This window comes from Acanthaster planci, linkage group LG01 (genome assembly GCF_054643075.1).
Source record: "Acanthaster planci isolate LZ-2023a linkage group LG01, COTS_SCS, whole genome shotgun sequence".
Taxonomy (NCBI): Eukaryota; Metazoa; Echinodermata; class Asteroidea; order Valvatida; family Acanthasteridae; genus Acanthaster; species Acanthaster planci.
Window position 1 is genome coordinate 27,115,937 of NC_141777.1, and position 22,087 is coordinate 27,138,023.

The following is a 22,087-nucleotide window of genomic DNA, read 5'->3' on the forward strand; positions in this document are numbered from 1 at the left end:
CTGGGGTGATGTTTCAGTGACCCCCCCCCGCCACGGCGCTGCTCAGAAGTAGCTTTGTTTTGTGGCCAGGACGCTTCTACACTCCAGAGTGTCTGAATATTTTGGCCACGGAATAGGGCTACCTCAGGCCTAGTTATTTCTGATCACATTTGATCACTAACTCCAACCGGCGAGTGGCCCAACCCAGGCCCAGGGTACCTGCCTTTTAAGGGTGCAGGCCAGTAAATAGGCCGAAAACTGCTTGCTTACGGACCAGATCAATTGTATCTCTGCGAAATAGCGCATTTTGTGGCCCATGAACTTGGAGATTCGCAGAAAAGATAGGTTTAGACCACCAAAACGAATGTCAGTTTGTGTCTGCTTAAGATTTGAAAGAAATCAGTGCCTGAAAGCGATCTACTTTTCAAGACTTGAGGCATTTCAAAATGGCGAGGGGCTTCACGAGTGTCTGTTAGAGTTGACCTTCTGTGGAAACAATATCTTTGAAAGTCATCAGTTAATGAATGTAAATTCGAAACGAAGATGAAAAATCATGAAATGGGCTTTAATTTGTTGCGCGTCTCGAACGCCTGAGAAGCTCTGAGTATTTTTCCCTGATTTTTTGAACTTCAGGTATTTACCACTCTTGACTATGACTGTTTATTTACCAGCCTGCACACTGTTAAAAGCGGACTAGCGCCCTCACTTGATAAGGTGTGGCCATGCTGGCCGAGGCCGAGAGGTCCCTTCAGTCTGCTTCTAACAGTGACTGACGCGAAGAGACTGTTCCTCAGAAGGAAGCAAAATTTGTAAGACTCTTTTTCCTTTAAGGGATATTATTTTTTTGTTTTTGTTTTAGAAAAAGAGAACAGAGCTCTTGCATGTTGGCCGTCACGATGTCTGAAAAAAGTTGCACACGGTTCATGTTGTGGCACGACCTCCATCCATGCTCACGGCATTGTAATTTGTATTATGGACTGGTGCTCCGTGTCAATTTACATGTAAAACTTGAACCTTGCAGCATCTGCAATGCGCACACTTCATAAAACGCAAGGTGAAGGCAGGGAGCCGTGGGTTGGGTTTGATGAGCATGACAAATCCTGGCACCCCGCACGATCAACCTCATAGCCAGGTACAGGTCAAAGTGTCACACTCTTCTCAAGAGATTTTCACCTTGTACCCATGTAACCAGTCATTCCAGGGGTCCTTTTTTGGAGTGGTGGGGTATTCTGCAATTACTCCATGATAGACTGAGGAGAACTGTGTCTTATTTCTCCTTGGATAGACCCTTTTTGAGTTCCCCCAGGCCTGTTGCAGCACTAGTCTATTCGAATAGAGCCCTACCTTTAATTGATTGGTTCTAGTGGGGGACATTTTTAAACGCTAAGGGATAATGGGAGACTTTGAAATGCTTGGTGGCAGCAAACACAACAGTCCTTTTTACCAGTTCAGAGCATGCGCCTGTTCTGAGCAGGTGTGAACAGTTCTGAGCACATGCGGCTTGATGAAAAAGGACCGGTATGTGTGCTGCTGCCAAGCTCTCAAAGTCCCCCATTAACTTTGAATGGCATGAACTTTGCATCCCATTTTGTGAAATCAAAGTCACAGTGACTATGGAAGCATGACACCAGACACCTCATGGTAAAAACTCTTTTAAGTCCCCCAAATGCTAAGAATGTTTGGTGCTTTGCAGAAAACAGTAGCTTAAACAATGGGAACCAGTTCATGATCCAATATCTATTACATTCGATGAAACTTGGCCTCATTGCCTGTGTTTTAACATTTAGAGAATGTTTACATTAAAATATTATTGCTTTTGATCACCAGAATAATTACCTGATTTATTCAATCATACAAGAGAATAACTAGTCTTCCAAATTGTTCTCCTAAATGTTGAACCTGAAGCATGCTCAGCTGAGAGGATTTCAAAGGTTATTGTACCCCAGTACTTCTAATTATACTTCAAATGCGGTGTAATATGTGCTTGTAGATGCACATACCTTTTTTTTCCGAGTCCATGCACATTCGCAGCCTGTCTTATTTGCAGATATTTCATGAAAGGAGGGCCGGTTTATACAGTCAGACTTTGATCTAGTGGCTGCAACCACTTGGGCACAGGATGTGGGGTGCTGAGGCCTTGTGGCGCTTTTCCAAGTACTTAATTGCGGCTGAAATTGCTGCCTTTGGAGGAGCGTATTATGTGTGGCACAAAATGAACATCAGCCAAGGTAACTCTGTACTAAAACCACTGTCGCTATACGTCATGATTCGGGGCAAGCTTTTGCTTAGTTACATAAGAGACGCCTTGCAACAATATACTGTTCTCAATGGATAAGAAAGGCACAAAGGAACCAGTTCATTCCAGAGATGGTGGTCGCTATGCAAAAACTTGCCCTGAATCACAAGGTATAGCAATAGTGTCTTTAGTCTGGGAAATTCAAATCGTTATGTTTATGTGCAGTCAGCTAACTCAGTGTACCAGATTTTCTGCAAATGGCTTATTCCCACAGCATTCACTGGCTCAATTTTGCCTTTGTGAACTGATCAGAATGGAATGTTGTGAGGAGGGGGCATATGTCTTTTTCCCCCAAATGGGATCTGACAGTTTTGAAAGAGGGCACCCTCTGTGCTTATGCATTATTCATAACTCTGTCCAAGGCTTTAAAGAGTAGTTATGTAATAAGGAATAAGCGTGTAAAAATCACCGTTGCTCAGCAATTGTTATGTGGACGGAAGTAGTCCCGATATGTAATCTCATGGTCCGAGGTTGTAATACACTCTGTTGTTTTTACTTCTCCTTTTCAATCTTGTATATAACAAGTGAGGAATGAACATCCTTGTGCCTCTAAAAGCCCAAATTTGGTTTGTGTGGTCAAGAACAGTGCACTAATATGCATGTGATTGACCAATCACAGGATGAGAAACTACAACCGTTTGGGAAAAAAGTACCCGGGAGGGGAAGGTTCATCAATTAGGATCCGCTGTCACTTAAATGCCTTTATCACGCTCTTGTTTTGGCTTAAATGCAGATTACAGAAAACACATGCATGAGAATCACCCCTATGTTCTTGAACGTAAGTATTGAATATAATTGCCCATTCTTTTCCCTCGTCAGCTTCCGCCTGTGTACTTTAACCTTAATCTCCCAGATTCTTCTAAATCCAATGTGAAATAAATTTTGCAAGATCGAGTAGATCCCTGGCACCTTAACTGAGCATGGGGGTTGATTCTCTTGAAATATGAAAGTTAAAGTACTGAGCATTGGTAATTCATTAAGAGCCAACCAATTTTTCTTCCATTTTTTGGGGCACACAAAACCTACTCATTCCCTTTGAAGCACCCCCCTCCCTGCAGAGTCTAATAACTAAAATGGAAGAAAGGATGATATCTTTGCAGGGTATTGTCAATATGTTTTACACATTTGAAAAGTGTAATTGGCTTCCCCCTGCATGCAGTTTGTACACTGAAATGAAAATTATGGCATTTTGAAGAAGCTCGAAAACAAAAGCTCACTGTAAATCACACACCTGAAGCAGCATTGGGATAAATGTCATGAAATGTAATTAAAAGAAAAGTTCATGTTTAGAGGTGGGAGGAGACACCGATGTAGATTGAATGGAACCTACAGATGGAGAGATATGAAAATCTTGACCCCTTGTTCACCAAGTGATGGCCTGTTATTGATACCATCCAGGCAAGAAGGTGGTCAGGATAAAGTCTGTACAAAACTTAGTTCATTGTTATCTTTCCCAAGTTTCCATTCTCAATGAGAAATCTCTGATGCTGCAAGCTGCAAGCCTGACACTCAGGCTGTCAATTTTCTTTTTTCCTCAGATGACGAAGCAGAGTTCTAATTTTTCTAACAACATTATCCCCTGGTTTGTGCATTTACAGTTTTCTACCGGACGGCAGAAATGGCACAGATTAAAGATGCCAGACCAAATGACTACAGGGCTTGGGGCATTCTCGGAAATGCGGACATGGATACTAACACAAAATCATCATGACGATTGAGATTAACTGCTATTCACTCATGTTTTGTATTTTCAGTGAGTGGTAGTGTTGTATATGATTAGTTTTGAGAAAATTAAATTTTGTTCTAAATTTTCACATATTTAGAAGTTATGATAACTGCTAATTTCTGTATTTAGTTGGATGCAGTGTTTGATACATATCTCTAATTTAAACACTACAACATGAAAGTTCTGTTTGAGTTTCTGGTATCCTCAAGCTGTTAATGATGTTGCATTCTGCAGGGATTCTGGCCGTTAGTGTTTGAGATTCTTCACACATCCAAGCCCTATCAACCTTTATCTCGAGCAGAACATTTTAGTGCTACAAATGTAGTGCATTCTGTGCATTCTACTAAAATACCACTAACTTTAAAATATATGTATAAGTTTGATCAAAACTTGTGGAATGTTTTAACTGCTTTAACTGTATGTGGAAAACAGGCCTCTAATACCATACATGTATTAATTTTTATAAGTGTACAAACCTGACTCAAATAAAATGATGTACATGTCACTACAGTCTTTGTTCCTTTAATTTTATGGTTTTTGTCTCAGACCCAAGTTTGAAATCTAGGCACATGATCGCTGCACTCTCAATGGATGCTAAACGTCTGGACGGAAGCCTCTAGTTTTTAAAATAACTGACTTTATAACAGCAAAAAGCTAGCGTCCGCTGTGCACTCAAGCATTCATGGATTACTATAAACTTTGAAAGATCTCTGATAGTCCCGTCAGATAAAATCTTGTAGGGCATGTCATTTTTATCGTCCCGCATTTCTTTTCATTAGTTTATGGTAAGCAATTTCCCCCCTTTTTCTGTGGTATGATCTTTCATGGCTATGCGATAGCACATTTTATGCAACCTGGAAAATGCCAGCAGTATCTTTCCGATGCATAAAACTATTCGCCACTGATCACTCAAAAAGATCCACCACTGGTCACTTAAATAACCATTGACTAAACTTATTGCGTGTCCTCGTCGTCACGAGACAAATATGAAGTTAATCGTACATAAGGTAAGACGGAAAAAAATCGAAATGTGTGGAAAACCTACATTCCATACCGAAATACTCTCGTTATACCAGAAAACTTGAAATCTTATTAAGATCATTAAGTGCTATTGAAATAAGAGTGAAATAGTGATGATAAATTGGACGTGATGTTAAGGATATCTCTTGTTCTTTTAAAGGCTATACATTCCAACGTTATTCTTCGATCCATAATTTGCGCTGCATAATGGGCGTGCTTGAGGAATTAAGCGAATGAGAGGTGCAAACGCCATCTTTAAACTATCTCAATGTTATCTATAGGCTAGAAGCACACGCTTTCAGTTAATACACTGGACAGCAAAAGAAACTTGCCACTTCTGTCAAAGGCCACACACAAAAATTAACTCCATAGAAATTAGAAATGCATTAGAAATGCACACCAACTTGGTTACTGAATCCAAAAACACAAAAGCACTCTCTACCAAACAAAAATGACCTATGAATGGACAACATTTTAAACAACCAATGACAAAGTGAACACCTGTTTTGTCCAAATGATGTGCACGAGTGGTTTCTGTATAGGGATGCCATCCTTACTGACTATGCATACACATAATAGAAAAGTAATGATTGTGACTACTTTATTTCGTCCTGTGACAATGATTTCTGCGTAAAATCTAAGGCTCATTTTGTTACGTTCTGAGACTTATGATTCAGTAACCAAGTTGCTGTGCATGTCAATTTCTTCTTTGTTATAAAGATAATCACTTGCTTTTGTGCATGTGATTAGTAAGGGGGAATTTTTATGTGTGGCCTTTGACAGAAATGGCAAGTTACTTTTGCTGTCCAGTTTACATTTCAAATGGAAGTGGTTTGTGGCGTTAGTCCCCCTTCAGAAAGGCTTAGGTCTTTTAGACTGGTGACGAGTTGACCATTAAGCCTATCGCCAACGATACAGCGTAAAAAACCCACATCCAATAAGGGGAGGGAGAACTATGACTGCCATTGCTGGTTGTTTGACGGTGAGGATGTGGCGTCGTCATTTCGGCCATGTCTTTGGGATATTCGAAGATGCCCACGACAGCGTAGTGATCGGACAGATCAGTGATGGTCTTCGTCTTCCTGCAGTCGGGGGAGTGGGGGTACTTGAAGATCAGGTGAAAGCCTCGGCAAACTAGGAGGGGTTTGTCGCTCCGCGGACGGAGTACCTTGGAAGTGGCCGTGAGAGGCTGTTCGTGGCCATTGCTGGTGAGAATGTAGTCCAGGTACTCGGCCTCCTTGTCGATAGGATCGAGATTGTCATTATTCTGGTGGTCGTAGGTCACTACGAGAGAACCACTGAGTGGAGGCTTGGTGGCGTTCAGGGCAGCTATTATAGCCCGTGCGTTTTCGGTCTTATTGATGAAGTCCCCGTTGAGATCTCCGGTGTATATCACCGGCTCACCAAGAGGAATCGACACGCTCTGCATAAAGCTGAAGACCTCGCCTGCCTGGAGGACTCTAATACCTGGAGATTGCGGCTGCTCACTGGATTGCAGATGGGTGCCGAATATGTGGAAATCTTTAGTGACCCCGTCGACGGTCTTACGGACTAGTGCATACATAGCCCCTTTGGCAGAGAGTGCATCTGAAGTGGTGCTGTCGTAATTTTCGAACACCATCTGCTCTTCCTTGACGATCGGCCAACGCGACGCGACGAAAACGCCCCCATTTTCCGCAGTGGAGTTGCGCTTGGCTTGAACTCCTCCCTGAGGCAGAAAAGCCAGTGAGTCGCCGACTGTACGCGTGGAGTACACAAAACCGAACTCCCTTAGGATGTCCCGCAACTTCAGAGAGTTGTTGCCGTTGACTATGCAGCCTCCCATGAACGTCTCCTGGAGGACGACGACGTCCACCTCTGGGTGCATCTCGAAGAGCTTTGCAGGAATGCGGCAGGTGCGCTCTCGCTGACCGGTCAGGGATACAAGGTATGTCAACTCCCAGATATTGTAGGTGATCAATTTCAAGGTGGTGACGGGAAGGGGCTTCGGTAGGGGCGGTACTGGAGGAAGAACACACATGACCTGGGTGCCTCCGAGACAAGAGTGGTCTTCTTCAGTGATGTTGACGGTACAAACATAATCCAATCCAAAATGATGACAGTACGATGCGTTGGCTTGGCAATCTGGTGCATCGTCTGCATGGTTTCATTGAAAAAAAGTTAGAAAACAGTTGGTGAAAATAGCTCAACAATAACTTGAAGGCCTCTTCGAGACCAGACGAGGATTTATATAGAATTTAAAAAGTAGTGGATTATAGCTGTTTGAGGTGCCACTAGAGCATAAGAGCGTTCTTTCACTCCATTTTATTTTGTTTCTGGTGATGACACCAAGTATTCCTCAAAAGCACCTTAGGCAAGCCTGAAGAAACATTGAAAGAGTAGACAATGAGAAGTAGTAACAGGTTCAGAGGTGGGAGGAAAGCCCCAGAGGAATATTCTGGGTAAAGCCCACGAAATCAGGTAGGGGACTGAAAACCCAATCCACTTGAGGACCGAGCCGGTGTTCGAATCCGGACCACAAAGGTGGAAGGCGAGGGGAAAAAAAGCCAACCCAACCTTACTCTATGCTTTAACCGTTTATGGGGATAGTCTTCAGGAAAGTGTGTAACCGTGTGTTTCGTGTATGTAAATGGTTGGGGAACAAAAAGGTAGACGCGATCCATCGGATCCACACGGTACACGTGCATGTATTCGCGTGACGACGTCGATTGCCTTGTCCTTAACTTGGGAATAGTCGAATCTAAACTCAGCCACTTATATCACTTATCTTTCACTAGAGTTAAAAAGAAAGACTCGGTTGAACTCCATGGACAAAACGAGGCTGTCTGACGACTTGTCATCAACTCTAACGGAAAGCTCGGCGGTGAGGTCGGGGTGGACAAAATGGATTTTTGTCCAAAAACGATTGTCCTTTTTGTCCCTATCCACACTGCAGTTGCTAGGATGCTGGCGCTTTCAATTCCTAAAAGAGAACATAGCACTGTGTTTTCCTGCCGTCCGCTGGTTAGGCCTACGCCACTGGCTCGAAAGAGGCGTATTAATGTGCATTTGATAGAAGCGGGGTAACCGTTAGTCCATTTGTGTGTTTTTACTTACCGATCCAAACGGTTGGTCCTTTAGTTTCTGGACATTCGGCATATTCTAGAGAATGATAAAAAAAGACGGAGATAGCTAAGTCTGTCAGTAATCCCTCACAGGTTGGGAGGATTGTGTCATAAGATTCTAAAATTCCTTCATTCTTGAAACCAAACAAGTTTTTCTCTACCTCGATCACAATATTGGCTTAATTTTCTGCAGCTTTTGTAAGGTTAATGTTCATACTGACAACTCCCAAAACGATGCCCAAATTGAATGTCTTACCGTCACTCAACGCTGATCCACACTGGATGAAAACTAACAGAATTGCGATCGTCTTTATTAGGCGGTTGACCATTTTGTTTTTAACCGCTTACTACTACGGTTATGGCAACTATGATACACTCCGTGTTGAGGATTCTGCACAGAAAGATACTAACCCACTCGGGGGATGATAGGTGAGATAGTGGGCTTGGTAAAGTTGTAGCTAGGCCAAACGAGGTGTCGTCAGGAGGCCAATACAGCCATGAATATGTAACTAATTTAAGAATTTGATAACTAGAAGAATAATCTTTGTGACGCCATGCTCAAATATTTACTTTTGAGGTCTCTTTTCACGGGTGATATCGGTCACAAAGTTCTGTAGAGTTCGTTGCTGCCAACTGGCCGGCTCACGTGATAAATCCGAACTCTCGGAATGTTTTTGTATACACCGGGTAGGTGGTATAGTCTATAGGATTACCATGCCTCCGGACCCCGCAGATGGCTGTACCCCTCGCCCCACCGTGACAGGGTTCCCTGTCTGAGTTCTTGAATGGCACAAAGTACATATTATCTGTTAATTCAGTTGCTTTCAGTACCTCCTTAAAAATGTGAAACCCCAGGTGCACTGGCCCGATCTGGAACCAGTTTCGGCCGGGGAATGGAGGGGGCAACATTGTTTGGAGGACCAAAACTTAGCATGGCCTTTCTGGGGGTGGGGTCTACATTTCGGCGATTTTTACAGGCCTTTGGAAGGAAAGTCTGGGAATAAAACTTTCTCTGATAACGGGGGGGGGGGTATTCCCCTGGATTTGTCCTTGCCCAAGTGCCCCCGTCACAAGTTCAGCCCGTCAGTTGAAAAGCCTTTGGCCACGAAGGTAGGAACGTGTATGAATAGGCCTATATTTTTCAAGTCTGTGTTGACGAGATCCTTTTTTATTCAAAGTACATTTTATGAGATCAATCCCCCGAAGCTCGTTATGCAGTTGGTGTTGAAATTACTGCTGATATTGGTCCGTGACAACTTACAATTATGAACTTAATGAAGAAAAGACTGACTTCAAATAAAATTAAAAACAATTGGCACATGGCTGGGCAAGCTTATAAATTATACGCTTTGAAGTATATACAACTAACTTTGAAAAAACTCCTGAACCCGTCGATCCGGTCAGCCTGGTTTCCTATTCGGTGGTCTAGTTCCCAGTCGTGTTCATCACCCCACGCCACATGCACACTTGTGCTTCACGCGTGGTTTGCGTGTAACTTACATGTACACACGCTGCGGCATTGCGAGTAAAGTGAGGCATGCGACTCCGAAAGATTGTGCAGAATGTATGCAGTAAAGAGGCGCTAGAAAACCGGCGGTATGCTAGTATGGCATTGGTACATTATTATCTCGCAACAACGTCAATACACACAGAGTAAGAACTAAGAAATCTGCATCAGAATATCCTATGGAATTGTTGAGTGTTGCAGTGTTACCTTGGTTGGAAATCCAATTCACTTCGAACCGAACTTTATTTTGAACTTAGCCCATGCTAAAGACGTTTCATGTTTCCGATGTCCGGAGATGTTCTCACGCCCTAACGTCATTAGACCACGAACCCTATATCGATACATACAGTCCACGGTCACATGACAGTCATGCTTCGACAGACACTGTGCGTGTATCGACAGATTCCGGCTTCACTGAGAAGAACTGTTCGTCACTTTTGTGTGCGCTTGGTAAGCGAGGTCTGCCAATTACCCCCAGGACCATGTGGGGTTCGACATCCACCACGCTGGGCGTCAAACCCCACAGTTCTGGTGGTACCTGCCAAGTACTTCAGCTTTACTCATTCTCATCCCAGTCATTACCCCCAGAACTGCTGGGCGATGGGCGTCAAACCCCACAGTTCTGGTGGTACCTGCCAAGTACTTCAGCTTTACTCATTCTCATCCCGGTCATTACCCCCAGAACTGCTGGGCGATGGGCGTCAAACCCCACAGTTCTGGTGGTACCTGCCAAGTACTTCAGCTTTACTCATTCTCATCCCAGTCATTACCCCCAGAACTGCTGGGCGATGGGCGTCAAACCCCACAGTTCTGGTGGTACCTGCCAAGTGCCAAGTACTTCAGCCTTACTCATTCTCATCCCAGTCATTACCCCCAGAACTGCTGGGCGATGGGCGTCAAACCCCACAGTTCTGGTGGTACCTGCCAAGTGCCAAGTACTTCAGCCTTACTCATTCTCATCCCAGTCATTACCCCCAGAACTGCTGGGCGATGGGCGTCAAACCCCACAGTTCCGGGGGTAGCCAATAATGGCATTGAGTGATTCTTGAATTTCAGGAGTTAATGTTACAGGCATTCAGTGGCGTAAATTTGCACTGAAACTTTGGGGGTGGAGAATCCTATAATTTATGGGGGGGATGACCTGCCCAGCCTTGGAATTTGAAAAAGGGGAGGGGGTTGTGATGTATAACATCTGTAGTATGTATTACATTCCTGCAGAAGCTTACGTCAGAACTACTGCATTTAACTTTGACACTGTGAGTGGCCTTCGTTAACATTTAGACATGGTCGGGCGGTAGTACAGTCCAAGTACCCTTTGTAGGCTTTTCCTTCCATTGATTGATTTCATTTGAAATGACTCGTACTGTTGACCGACCATGTCCAAATGTTAAAAAATGTTAAAGACTACATCAGAACGGCATATTTATGACTGAATAACTTTCCCTTATGAGTGCTCTTAAATTCATTTTGGTTGTTAGGAAGTCAGAATGTGTGCATGGAAGTAGTTACTTCCAACGGAGCCTCCGTTGTAGCAAATTGCGCCCTCTCATGGTCCAGCTCGGGGCCCATAGTGATAGGACAGAAACTCGACCAATGTAACCAAGGTTCCATTTCATAGATCTTGAGTTTTTGTATTCTTATTTTTGTTGTATTTCATACTTTTGATTTCAAACCAAGATACAGAATTCAGCAGTTGACCGCACAAATGTAATCCAAGTGCCAAAGAGAATTAGTCACCAAATAGACAAACTTCAGAAAAGCCGGGGTCCCATCAAGTGGCGAGGCCGCCTTTTTAATGCCTACCCCGGCAAAGAACTGATCTCGGCTAAGAGGAAGGAGTTCAACTACTACCAGAACCAGACATACGATAAGTTTAAGCCCTCCAAGCTTGCGAGTGATGGCTGGAAGCACAAACGTTCCTGTGGGGATCATTTCACCATCTTAGCCTTCCGAGGGGTGAGTAGAGATGGGAATTTGGCTTTGGCACTGTTTGGATGAATACAGGAAGAAAGATCTTTTGCTGAAAGGAAAACATTTTTGTGGCCATGTTCGAAATAAGACATTTCTCTGTTTTAGGGCTGTGCTTTATGTCTGAATATCTGATTGTTCAATCAATTATTGAATATTTGAATACTGTTTCTGAATACGAATATTTGAATGCAAAATAACAAAAAATTAAGGAAGAATTTTCTTGTTTGAAATGAGAAAACTGCACAATGGAGGCTTGTTTTAAGCAGATTGAAGTGAAAAGCAACAGAATAATACTTCCTACTATTCAAAAAGTAAATTCATTAAAAAAATTCAAAAGGAATGGAAACTTTCAACAGGGCAAGAAGTATCGTTCTTCTCTTCAGTCTTGCTTAATCGTGGCTGGAGATAGTCCTAGATGTGAGAAGCTGTTAAAGTGAAAGTGATGTACAGTTGAGTGCATTCTTGCAACTGATTTTGTAAATGGTGTGTCGGTGTGGCCGAATATTCGAATGTTCGATTGGATTGAAGGTCAAATATTTAAATAGTGAATTATTCGAATTGACTCATCCCTACCCAGTTTCTTTGTTCATCTTTACAATCATTTAGAAGCACCTAGTCAGTTTCCCTGTATTGTTTGTTTCATGGTTGGTTGGACACAGAACCATCCAATGCAACTCTCAAGGCAATTTTTCTAGCAACCTTCCTGAATCCTCTAAAATTTACCTCCGTGCTAGAAACCAGGGCCACATTCTTGTTTTCTTTCAATCTAAGGGGTGGTAAGCCTCTTTCAATTGTTGCTTGGCTCGGCTTAACCCTTCTCCATCATCAAGAGGTGCCTCCAAGCCATCAGTCAGAAATTCAAACTGAGAAATATTTCTTGGCAATTTTAAGTGATCTTTTCACTGTACACAGCCAGTTTGTCCTGTGGAATTCATGTGATTTGATTTTTGAATTTGCAGATGACATGTGTATGTTTCTTTGTTTCATTTCAAACTTAGAACCCATCTCTGCAGGACAAAGAGGATGACACAGGCACACCCTCAAATTTTGCTGCTTTTAACCTGAATGAGAAACTTTTAAATGCCTTGGAGACTATGGACATTGAATCACCAACTAAAATTCAGGTAAATCCAAATAGAAAGTTTTTTTAAGTGAAAGGGTAGCGTGAGGACCTTTAAGGTGATATGTTCCCAACTACCAAGTACAATTGCGTGCTAAGAAAATGGTGTGATATGTATATCTAGTCCAGAAGAGAAATAACTTTGCATTAGGGGGTCATTGAAGTGCCTAGATTGGTCAGTTTAAAACTCCAGATTCTGTTGGAATTCCTCCTGTTGGAATTTCTAGGATCTGTGAGGGTTAAGGTTGAAACATTGTTCTCTGAAATTGCAGTCGGCTGCTATCCCATCCATTTTGAGAAGCAGGAACGTCCTGTGTGCTGCAGAAACCGGAAGCGGCAAGACCCTAGCTTACCTCCTGCCCATCCTGCACCTGTTGCTGTGGGAGATGGCCACACATGGCCGAGTTACTCAAGCTGGCCGGCCCAGGTGTCTTGTGTTGGTGCCTGCCTGGGAGCTTGCTCAACAAATAAAGGTATTGGACCTCTTTGAGTTGCCCTGTATTTTTCCTTGATGTACCTTGCCTAGATAATGTTACCCAAAATAACGGAATGAGTTGCAAGTTGCTGGAGCCATCTACATTTTAGAGGTCTTAAAAGAAAACCTTGCACATTGTAATCAACATTTTCCATCATAATGTCAGCTTTCATCAGCTCAGCTCAGTTTGCTCTTTTCATTGCTAACAAAAAGATGTTACAGAAAAAAAATAGCCTGGATACTAATTTTGTGGGAGCTGGTCACAATTAGGCCATATAATCACTGTATATTGAAAGGCCCTCAATACGAATGGAGCATTTGTCAATATGGGTGATTCACAATAGTGCGCCTCCAAGAGATTTCAATTGCATATTTGACCAACTGTGTCCATCAAGCTGGAGAAGGTAATAAGTAACAAGCTATGTTTGAGTACAGTTTTGGTATTCACCTGTAGAACATTTCTAGTAGGTGAAAAAAAAATCAACCAGAGTTGTGGATTTTTTTCATTGCTGCATGCCACAGGTCACAAGTTAGAAGGAACTTTTCTGGTTATTTCAGTCTTGGGATGATGAGTTCCGTATAGGTGTCCATTTGTGGTTATTTTGTTACAACTGGCTTGTACTCTGTAAATCGTGACATAAATGTCAACTTAGGCTATAAGACCAATTATGCACTGATCAGTATCTATACCCATTACCACCAGGGCTGTTGTGTAGTGGAGTCCCTCACTCCCTCAGTTATACGTTTTTTTCACAGATCCAGTCACAAGCTTAGAAGTGGCAGGAGGTGCTGTGACTGAGTATTGAATGCTTTTGTTACAGTTCATTTGAACAGCTGTTGATTTGGCTTAAGACTGGATGACTTTTGATGGACTTGAAGCAATGAGCCAGTCTGGTATTTCCAATGAGCAAGGTCATTGGGAAACGAAGCACTGTTGTGAGTCTAAGTAAGGCCACACTGGCTTCATTTTGGGCATGCGATGTCGGAATACTAAATTGGCTCATTGCAAATAGTACCTTAACCACTTCCTGCCGCGGAGCCCAGTTTTGGGCACATAGGCTTTATACACGAAACTGGCGAACAAAAGACCGCACTTGGAACAAAAGACTGATCTGCTGGGAATTGCTAACATTTTTTCCGTTGTCAATAGAGGAGGAAATCCATCATTGTTTTGAAAGATTGTACCACTGTTTGTGGCCATCAGTGCGAGCGGATTACCACTGGGGACAAAAGCGCTGTATGTTGCATGTTAATCTGGCCCCTATTGAACAGATGCCAGCCGCGCACTGTGCCATTTTTGGGAACAAAACAAACTTGTGTAACATCGCACAATCTGGGCTCTTTGCGGTAAGCCTGGCTGAAATACTTGAGCATCAATAGATGTTGTCTGTTAGATTAGAGGAGACACCAGACTGTCATTCATGTGGGTGTAAACGTCCAGTAGATGAAGGACTATGATTTTTTAAAGAATTTTGAAAGTGAAAAATCTTGAAAATCTCCCAGTTTTACGTCATGCAACTTCAAATTACACCCAGCAGCAAGTGGTTAAGCTCAGCTTTGAAACTACGGGATATATGTTGAATTCTGTTTTTGTTTTTTTTTTGCCTGTAGTTCGTTGCAGCATCCCTGTTGAAAGAGACGTGTATGGTAGCAAGGCATCTCGACGGCAGCAAGTCAACCAAGTCTTTGAGACATTCCTTTCTCACTCCGGCTGATGTCATCGTTAGCACGCCTGGCTCCATCCTGAATAGCCTCCGACAAAGTAGATAGCTCTGTCTTTGTAGGACTTACTTACTTTATTTTGTTTACCTCCCAGCCTCTGGGGATGTTATGGTATATTCATATTTATGATAGCTTGCACTGCTACATAAAACTACAAATTACTACTTGTAGTAAAATGTCGTAATCAGCACTGTCGCTTGTAAGAGGACATGACCTTATTGTTCTCTGAAGCCATAAAATACAATAGATAAGACAATGTACCATACAGTGCTGTGGCACTATGAATGCATGGCTTTGTTATTCTCTGTACGAGTAACAATGGAAGTAACCTAGCCAGAAATAGTAATTTGTAGTGCTAGGTCCTTTAGGCTCAGGCTATTACTTAGTATTTTGTAGTACTGAGTACTGTAAGCCAAACAATATGCTTGGTGGTTAGGGTTAATGTTCACACTGCCATCACTACTGCATCAAAAATCATGATGTGGAAATCTGTGCTGCCATACATACTTTGTGATGAGCCAAACCAGACATAATTCAGACCCTAAATAATAGAGTTTAATGAAACCACATTTGGCTCAGAAGTTTATGGTCGAGGTGTAAGTTCTTACTGTTTCTATCCTTGATTTCCTTGGAAATTCATCCACCGTGTTATTCTCCTTTTAAAGAATTCATGACGTTAGAAGACACAACCCACGTAGTCATCGATGAATGTGACACCATGTTGGATGACAGTTTTTGCAGTAGTCTGCTCAACATTCTGAGGAGAATGCATGTGAGTTCCTGGAATGCACAAATAACACAAGATTTATCCCATGATGCATTTAAAAAAGGAAATAATTGCATAAATTAATGGGCAAATATTGAACAAAAATTTGATCGAATGTCTGAGTATTTGGTCTTACTGACCGGGAGATTGTTGATTAAACCATATACAAAATCAGTTGCAATAACGCACACCGTTGTACATTATAATCACTATAATTGTTTCTCAAGTCTACAAGTATCTCCAGCCACAATTTAGCAAGATTTAAAAGACAAATAATACTTCTTTTCTTGTTGAAAGTGTTTTTTCCTTTTTTAATGAATAATATACATTTTGAATTGCTGTAAGGTTTCTGTGGCTTTTCATTTGAATCTACTTTGAACAAGCATCTATACTTCAATTGTTCTCATTTAAAACAAAAGAAAATTCTCCCTCCTTTTTCATGAATTTTTCATTCGAATATTCAAATTCCAAAATAATATTCGAATATTCGATAATCGATCGAATCACTGTATTCGGTTATTCCGATATTTGGCACAGCCTTAATGTCAGATTACAAGGTTATTGAAATTAGCTTTTGGGGACAGCATACACTTCAGGTCAAGTTTGATGCGGTGTGTGGCAAACCACCACAGAAGTGTCATAGGATTAATGATTGAAATAGTAGTTTTATAATGAATATCCCTTTCTCTAGATAAGTGCTACAGCTCAGTCAAAGAAGAAACCCTTTGCAGAGACACAGCTCGTACTGGCTGGTGCCACCATGCCCAAAAAAGCAGCGGATACTCTGAAGGACATTCTGCCTGTGAGTACTGGTCATGGCACTGTTTCTGAGTGGCGTCATCCTTGTCCGTCATTCTGACACCATCCTGAGCCTTTCATAATTCACCAAAAGGTCTACTCGGAGAAAATTTCAGGATTTTGGCAGGTAGATCCCAGCCATATGACAATGTGTAGGGCTTGGTGCCCCTTGAAAGATTGATTATGAGAAGTGTGTCCGTTGTTTCCTCTTCAGTTGCTGAGTTTTTCAGGGATAATGAATTTCCTATCAAGGGAGATAGATTTAATATTCATAAATTTTGTACGGACTTGCGCTTAACCACTTGCTGCCGGGTGGTTTGAAAGATGCAGTGCACATAATTGGGACATTTTCAAGATTTTCAGTTTTCAAAATTCTTCAAATATTCATCATTTCAATTAATGGATGTTTACACCCACACCAATGACTGTCTGGTGGCTACTCTAATCTGACAAACAAAATCTATTGACACCCGAGTATTTCAGCCAGGCCTGCAGCCTTGGAAAAAGAGCCCAGATTGTGTGGTGTTATGTAATTTTTTTGTTCACGAACCTGCCACAGTGCGCTGCTAACCTCTTTTCAATAGGGGCCAGATTACTGTGCAGCGGTGCTGTGTGGCTCATCGCTGCGGTGGTTGAGCACTTTTGTCCCTGGTGGTAACCCGCTCGCACTAAATGCCCGGAACCGTGGTATACTGTTTCAAAACAAGGCTGGATTATCTCCACTGTTGAGAGTTAAAAATGTCGGTAATGCCCAGCAGCCTGGTCTTTCGTTTCGAGTACGGTTTTTTGTTACAAGGCCCAGTTCCCTTTGTCCAATTTCAGAGACTCCGGCCACGCATATAAAGCATACATGTCCGGTACCGGAAAGTGGTTAATTATGGCAGTTAAGTGCTTCAAGCAAATATTAACTCTAAATTGTTGAGCATTAAAGGCAGATAATCAACAGATACGAAACTAGCATACTTTCTACTGACAAAGGTTGACAAAAATTAGTTTTTCATGACAACTGTTATCAGTTTTAACAACCATGAAGCATCTGTTATTCAAGACCCAACCTAAGATTACAGTGGATATAATTTTTGAAATGGTGTCATTTCTTGTAGGAGAGAGCTCTTGAGATTATCGCCACCTCACACTTGCATCGGATCATGCCGCACGTCAGCCAGAAGTTTCTACGTTTACACTCCCAAGACAAAGCAGGTATGATCCTAGGCATTGAGGGTAGGGGTGAGGAATTGAACTCCTACCGTTTATGGTTTGTCAGTCTGCTGCTGATGAGTGCTTTGGTTCCCTCCATCCCCCCCACCCCGGGAAAAAATCCTGGCAATAGTATGATGGAGGCAGTTGTCCCCGTGATCTTCACACATTCACAAGAATGTGAACCTCTTGGGCTCAAACAAGAGTGTGTCATTTATAGATGGTTCCAGAATGAGCTTACGAGGTTGCTGGAATTTGGCTGATCAGACAAAATCCACTTCTTGCTCAGCATGAAAAAATGGAAGTGAATTTGTGACATTATGCTAAATATTGACGCTTCGGCAAATGATGACCACATTTTAACCTGTGTTAATTTGCCGCAATCTGTTGCATCATATTTGTGGTTGCATTTGCACTGAGTATGAATTCCAAAATCTAGTTGAAAAATTTGTATTGTCAATGTATGTGAACCTTGGGTATTTCCTGTCTCTACAGTAATTCCAGAATTTGTCACAAGACCACAGAAATAAAGGAATTGAAATAGAAATGCTCTCATATCCTTCCTTCAGCCACAATTCTTAAAATTGTGACCAAAGACAACAAGCAGAACAAGCCCATCATGATATTTTGCAATGACGTATCCACGTGCAACTGGCTGGCTTGGTTTCTGGAGGAGAGCAACATCAATGTGTTGAGGCTGAACGGGGACATGGATCCGGAGGTATGGTTACAGAGGAAGGTGTATCCCATGCAAACAGTATGTACATGAAGATGCTACAGGTTTTGTGCTCATTCAGGCGAAAACTAGTCATGTGTACTCCACACCATGCACTCTTGAACCATTGCATGTAGGACTATGTTTCTAACACTTAAGGTGTCATGATGGATGCACTGGTTTTAACTTATCTCTGCTGACTTGACTTTTAAGCACAAAAGCTTGCTGGTTGCTGCAGTGATCGGGTTAGTAAAAAACGAATTCACTTCATTAACTTTAAATATGTTCTTCCCTCCCCCCCTCAGAAACGTCTGGGAATAATGCGTTCATTTCAGAAGGGAATCTGCAGTGTGCTAGTATGCACGGATATCGGCTCAAGGGGCATGGATACAATTCAGGTAGAGAATTCTTATAACTTCTGATGTTATTTTTAGGTGTAATCAAAACAACACAGATGCCTAATATTCAAAGAACACTTTTCTGTGTGTGCCCAGGTACAGCATGTGGTGAACTTTGACTTCCCAAATTTCATGTCGGACTACATACACCGTGTAGGGAGGGTGGGGCGAGTTGGCAGCAGGGGTGGTGATCATGTGACCAGCTTTGTCGTACACAAGTGGGAGGTGGACTTGGTGCAAAAGATTGAGGTAACTTTTTTTGGAGATTCATTTTCATGTATGAAGTGTTGTTCTATTGGGCTGCCCATTCAGGGATGAGAGAGATTTTTATGATATTCGGGAATGTTAGTCTATTTTCTGTTAAAATCCTTGGATTTATTTGGTCATTATCCATGAGGATGATCATTAAAATGACATTTAATGGTTTTAAACTGTGCATAATACCATTGAGTAGCCAGTGGCTTGTTTTAGTAAACAGGTAAGTTTTAAGATTAAGTTTGAGTTGCTTTATTTAATGAGCCTTTTTTTTTACAATATACTGTTTGTCATAATGACAAACATTTTTTACCAAGTAAACTAAACCCATCCGTAAAAGAAAATCATACATATTGTTTACTGTACCGGTATTTATAGACAGCACTGCAGAATACATTTAAAATGTTGACAAGAGACACTCTAATTCAATGGGCATGACATTTATAAAATGATACAAAAATGTGATCACAGCCTCTCCTATACTGTTTCAGAGAGCAGTGAGAAAGCCTGCCTAAAGTGGACGCCAACATCAGTGTCTTAAACTATTATTGTAACCTCAAGTCACAGGTCACTGATCCTCCCTGCAAAGCATTTTGGTCACATAACATATTTGGGGGGAATAAGAACTCTGCCTGAACTTACAGGCAGTTGTGACTTGCCCATCTGTTTCCATCCTTGATCAGTTTTTTAAAACTTGGCTACAACAAACCAGTACTAAGTGTGTTTTAATCACAGTGTGTCTTGTACTGATTTAGAGAGCCGTGAGAATGCGAGAGAGCCTGCCCAAAGTGAACGCTAACATCAAGAACAAGCTGCTGCAGAGACTAATGGACCAGGAGGACAGCAGCATGTTCTCCTGACAGATATCTCTGCGCCATGTTGCCTCCTGACGAATCCACAGTTCCTGAAATGTGACCAGCAGGGTGACCAGATGAAAATGGTTCTGCTAGATGCACGTCAAAAATTCTGCTAGATCTGACAAAAATCTGCAAAATCACCTAAATTAAACAAAAGGCTTCAATATTTTTGAGGCTTGCATTCAGTGAATTCCTGAAAACCTTTTGAAGGCAGCTGTATGTTTGTTGGAGTGTGCGAAGTAGTTGAAAACATGCACTAGTTTCTCCAGTGATCTAGGCAGGAGTTCACGTACATGGGAAGGCACCGTTGCGGCACTATGGCATGAGCATTTCCCTGTGGCAATGTTAGCGATCACCAACTTGAGTCTACTCTGTACATTATTATGATCCCCCTGCATTACGTTGCAGGTGTCCACACACCATCCAGTCCAGTAATTCCAGTCCAATCCTTTCTTTGTGATGACCGCTGAAAGGTCACTGAAGAGGGATTCAGTGTCCCCCCCCCGCAACAGCTACAAGACGTGTCTTCATGACAAGTCCATCCAGATATTTTATAATGATGGCGAACTGCTTTCCACCAGAGCGATTGATAACCTGTTTGGGGAAACAAAATTTGTTTAAAATATAAAATCTGCTAAATTTTTCCTGCTAGATCGAAACATTTTTAGAATTCTGCTAGAAATCTGCTAATTTTTCTGTCCAGAGGTGTTTTTTTCCAAAGAATTGTAAATTTAGTCGAAAATCTGCTGAAATGGTTACCTGGAATGGTCATGTGACTATGAACGAGCCTCTTTGACCAGAATGGTGAGCCTCCTGGGACAGTGCTTGCATGATGTCACAAACATCATCTCAACTCAACTTGTGGAGATATCGAAAAATATCATAACATTCTGTATTTAAAATCTGACCATCGATTGTGGTCTTAATCATTAATAAACATATACTGTCAGTGATAGAACTTGGGGGCCACAGTATTTTGGTTGTATGCCGTTTATATTTGGTTATGATTTGGGGTCTGATATTTTGTAAATATCATTTTGTTATTGCCAGCAACATTGGATATGTGTGTCTGCGCTACGTTAGATTTTATTCTCTCTGCTTAATAAGGCTTGTGTGCTTTCTGCTATATATAGATACATGACACACTTAAGCTGGCATTGCTTGTCCATGTCTGTGTGCCCTAAGGGACTGTGAGTGACAAGAAGACGAACCCTATTTCCTGAGACAGAAGGCCAAAGGATATAGGACGCTCTTTGAGTCACTCACAGGACCAAGGTGAGCATGGACCTGCATGCCAGTCTGTAAGTGTTTTAACACCTCGTCCAAACTGTAAAAAAGAGAAGAAACTTTTCAGGGTTTTATAATAGAACTGTTTTATTCCAACTCATTAGCAATCCAACAAGCAATCCAACAAGCAATCCAACAAGCAATCCAACAAGCAATCCAACAAACAATCCAACAAACAATCCAACAAGCAATCTAACAAGCAATCCAACAAGCAATCCAACAAGCAATCCAACAAGCAATCCAACAAGCAATCCAACAAGCAATCCAACAAGCAATCCAACAAACAATCCAACAAGCAATCCAACAAGCAATCCAACAAGCAATCCAACAAGCAATCCAACAAGCAATCCAACAAGCAATCCAACAAGCAATCCAACAAGCAATCCAACAAGCAATCCAACAAGCAATCCAACAAGCAATCCAACAAACAATCCAACAAACAATCCAACAAGCAATCCAACAATTACAGGAACAATCTCAGTTTTCCTTGATTCAGTTTTGGAGTTGCTGTTCATTGTTCTTGTCAAGTGTAGGCGTTGCAACTGGTCGAAAATTTTGAGTATAGTGGCCAACCTGTCTTTCTGAATTACGCCTTTTGTTGCAGACAATGTTGCTTGAAATTGTCATTAGTAACGACGCAAACTAACTTGGCATTGTCCAAAATACAAGAAATGTGTTGCTATGTCACTGCATTGACTTTGAACTTGTCAGTACCTTCAGTTACAAACAACCAATAACTCATACATAACTGTGCGCTCCGGCTATTGTGAATTCTGTACACCTGTGCACTCTCTGAGCTTTTCAAGTACAGATATACAACAGCAGGAAATTTGATGGATGGCCTTCAAAAGGATGTGGAAAGGCCAGATGGCGGGGGAGGGAAAAGAATTGGTT

General features: G+C 41.9%; 3 protein-coding genes across 5 annotated transcripts; 2 read left to right on the forward strand and 1 right to left on the reverse strand.

Moving 5' to 3' along the window:
- Positions 1-689: 689 nt before the first annotated feature.
- Positions 690-4,506, forward strand: LOC110975252 (protein CEBPZOS-like). 2 transcript variants are annotated; one of them, XM_087144737.1, is made up of 5 exons: positions 690-788; positions 1,001-1,111; positions 2,027-2,207; positions 3,009-3,053; positions 3,874-4,506. In XM_087144737.1, the coding sequence occupies exons 3-5, from the start codon at positions 2,099-2,101 to the stop codon at positions 3,984-3,986; spliced, it is 267 nt and encodes an 88-aa protein (XP_087000863.1). In that variant the 5' UTR covers positions 690-788; positions 1,001-1,111; positions 2,027-2,098; the 3' UTR covers positions 3,987-4,506. The 2 variants fall into 2 exon arrangements, with proteins under 2 accessions (XP_087000863.1, XP_022083269.2); XM_022227577.2 differs by lacking the exon at positions 1,001-1,111.
- Positions 4,498-8,676, reverse strand: LOC110975205 (uncharacterized). Its single transcript, XM_022227462.2, has 3 exons — positions 8,382-8,676; positions 8,118-8,162; positions 4,498-7,157 (listed from the first exon to the last, which is right to left on the reverse strand). Exons 1-3 carry the CDS (start codon positions 8,452-8,454, stop codon positions 5,893-5,895), a joined length of 1,383 nt encoding a protein of 460 aa, XP_022083154.2. The 5' UTR covers positions 8,455-8,676; the 3' UTR covers positions 4,498-5,892.
- A 927-nt stretch (positions 8,677-9,603) lies between these two features.
- On the forward strand, positions 9,604-21,899 carry LOC110975239 (putative ATP-dependent RNA helicase DDX28). 2 transcript variants are annotated; one of them, XM_022227549.2, is made up of 12 exons: positions 9,604-10,082; positions 11,316-11,588; positions 12,602-12,727; positions 12,996-13,196; positions 14,810-14,960; positions 15,586-15,692; positions 16,378-16,488; positions 17,588-17,684; positions 18,251-18,402; positions 18,702-18,794; positions 18,891-19,043; positions 19,805-21,899. In XM_022227549.2, exons 1-12 carry the CDS (start codon positions 9,993-9,995, stop codon positions 19,907-19,909), a joined length of 1,659 nt encoding a protein of 552 aa, XP_022083241.2. In that variant the 5' UTR covers positions 9,604-9,992; the 3' UTR covers positions 19,910-21,899. The 2 variants fall into 2 exon arrangements, with proteins under 2 accessions (XP_022083241.2, XP_022083240.2); XM_022227548.2 differs by having other exon boundaries at positions 9,605-10,082; positions 11,310-11,588.
- The last annotated feature ends 188 nt before the right edge of the window (positions 21,900-22,087 follow it).

Coding starts and splice junctions, on each gene's coding strand:
- LOC110975252 (XM_087144737.1), top strand. CDS start 2,099: ATGTGGGGTGCTGAGGCCTTGTGGCGCTTTTCCAAGTACTTAATTGCG. Junction 2,208..3,008: donor CAAAATGAACATCAGCCAAG/GTAACTCTGTAC, acceptor GCTTAAATGCAG/ATTACAGAAAACACATGCAT. Junction 3,054..3,873: donor TCACCCCTATGTTCTTGAAC/GTAAGTATTGAA, acceptor GTGCATTTACAG/TTTTCTACCGGACGGCAGAA.
- LOC110975205 (XM_022227462.2), bottom strand. CDS start 8,454: ATGGTCAACCGCCTAATAAAGACGATCGCAATTCTGTTAGTTTTCATC. Junction 8,163..8,381: donor TGGATCAGCGTTGAGTGACG/GTAAGACATTCA, acceptor ATCATTCTCTAG/AATATGCCGAATGTCCAGAA. Junction 7,158..8,117: donor AGGACCAACCGTTTGGATCG/GTAAGTAAAAAC, acceptor GAAACCATGCAG/ACGATGCACCAGATTGCCAA.
- LOC110975239 (XM_022227548.2), top strand. CDS start 9,993: ATGACAGTCATGCTTCGACAGACACTGTGCGTGTATCGACAGATTCCG. Junction 11,589..12,601: donor CCATCTTAGCCTTCCGAGGG/GTGAGTAGAGAT, acceptor TTTCAAACTTAG/AACCCATCTCTGCAGGACAA. Junction 19,044..19,804: donor ACTTGGTGCAAAAGATTGAG/GTAACTTTTTTT, acceptor GTACTGATTTAG/AGAGCCGTGAGAATGCGAGA.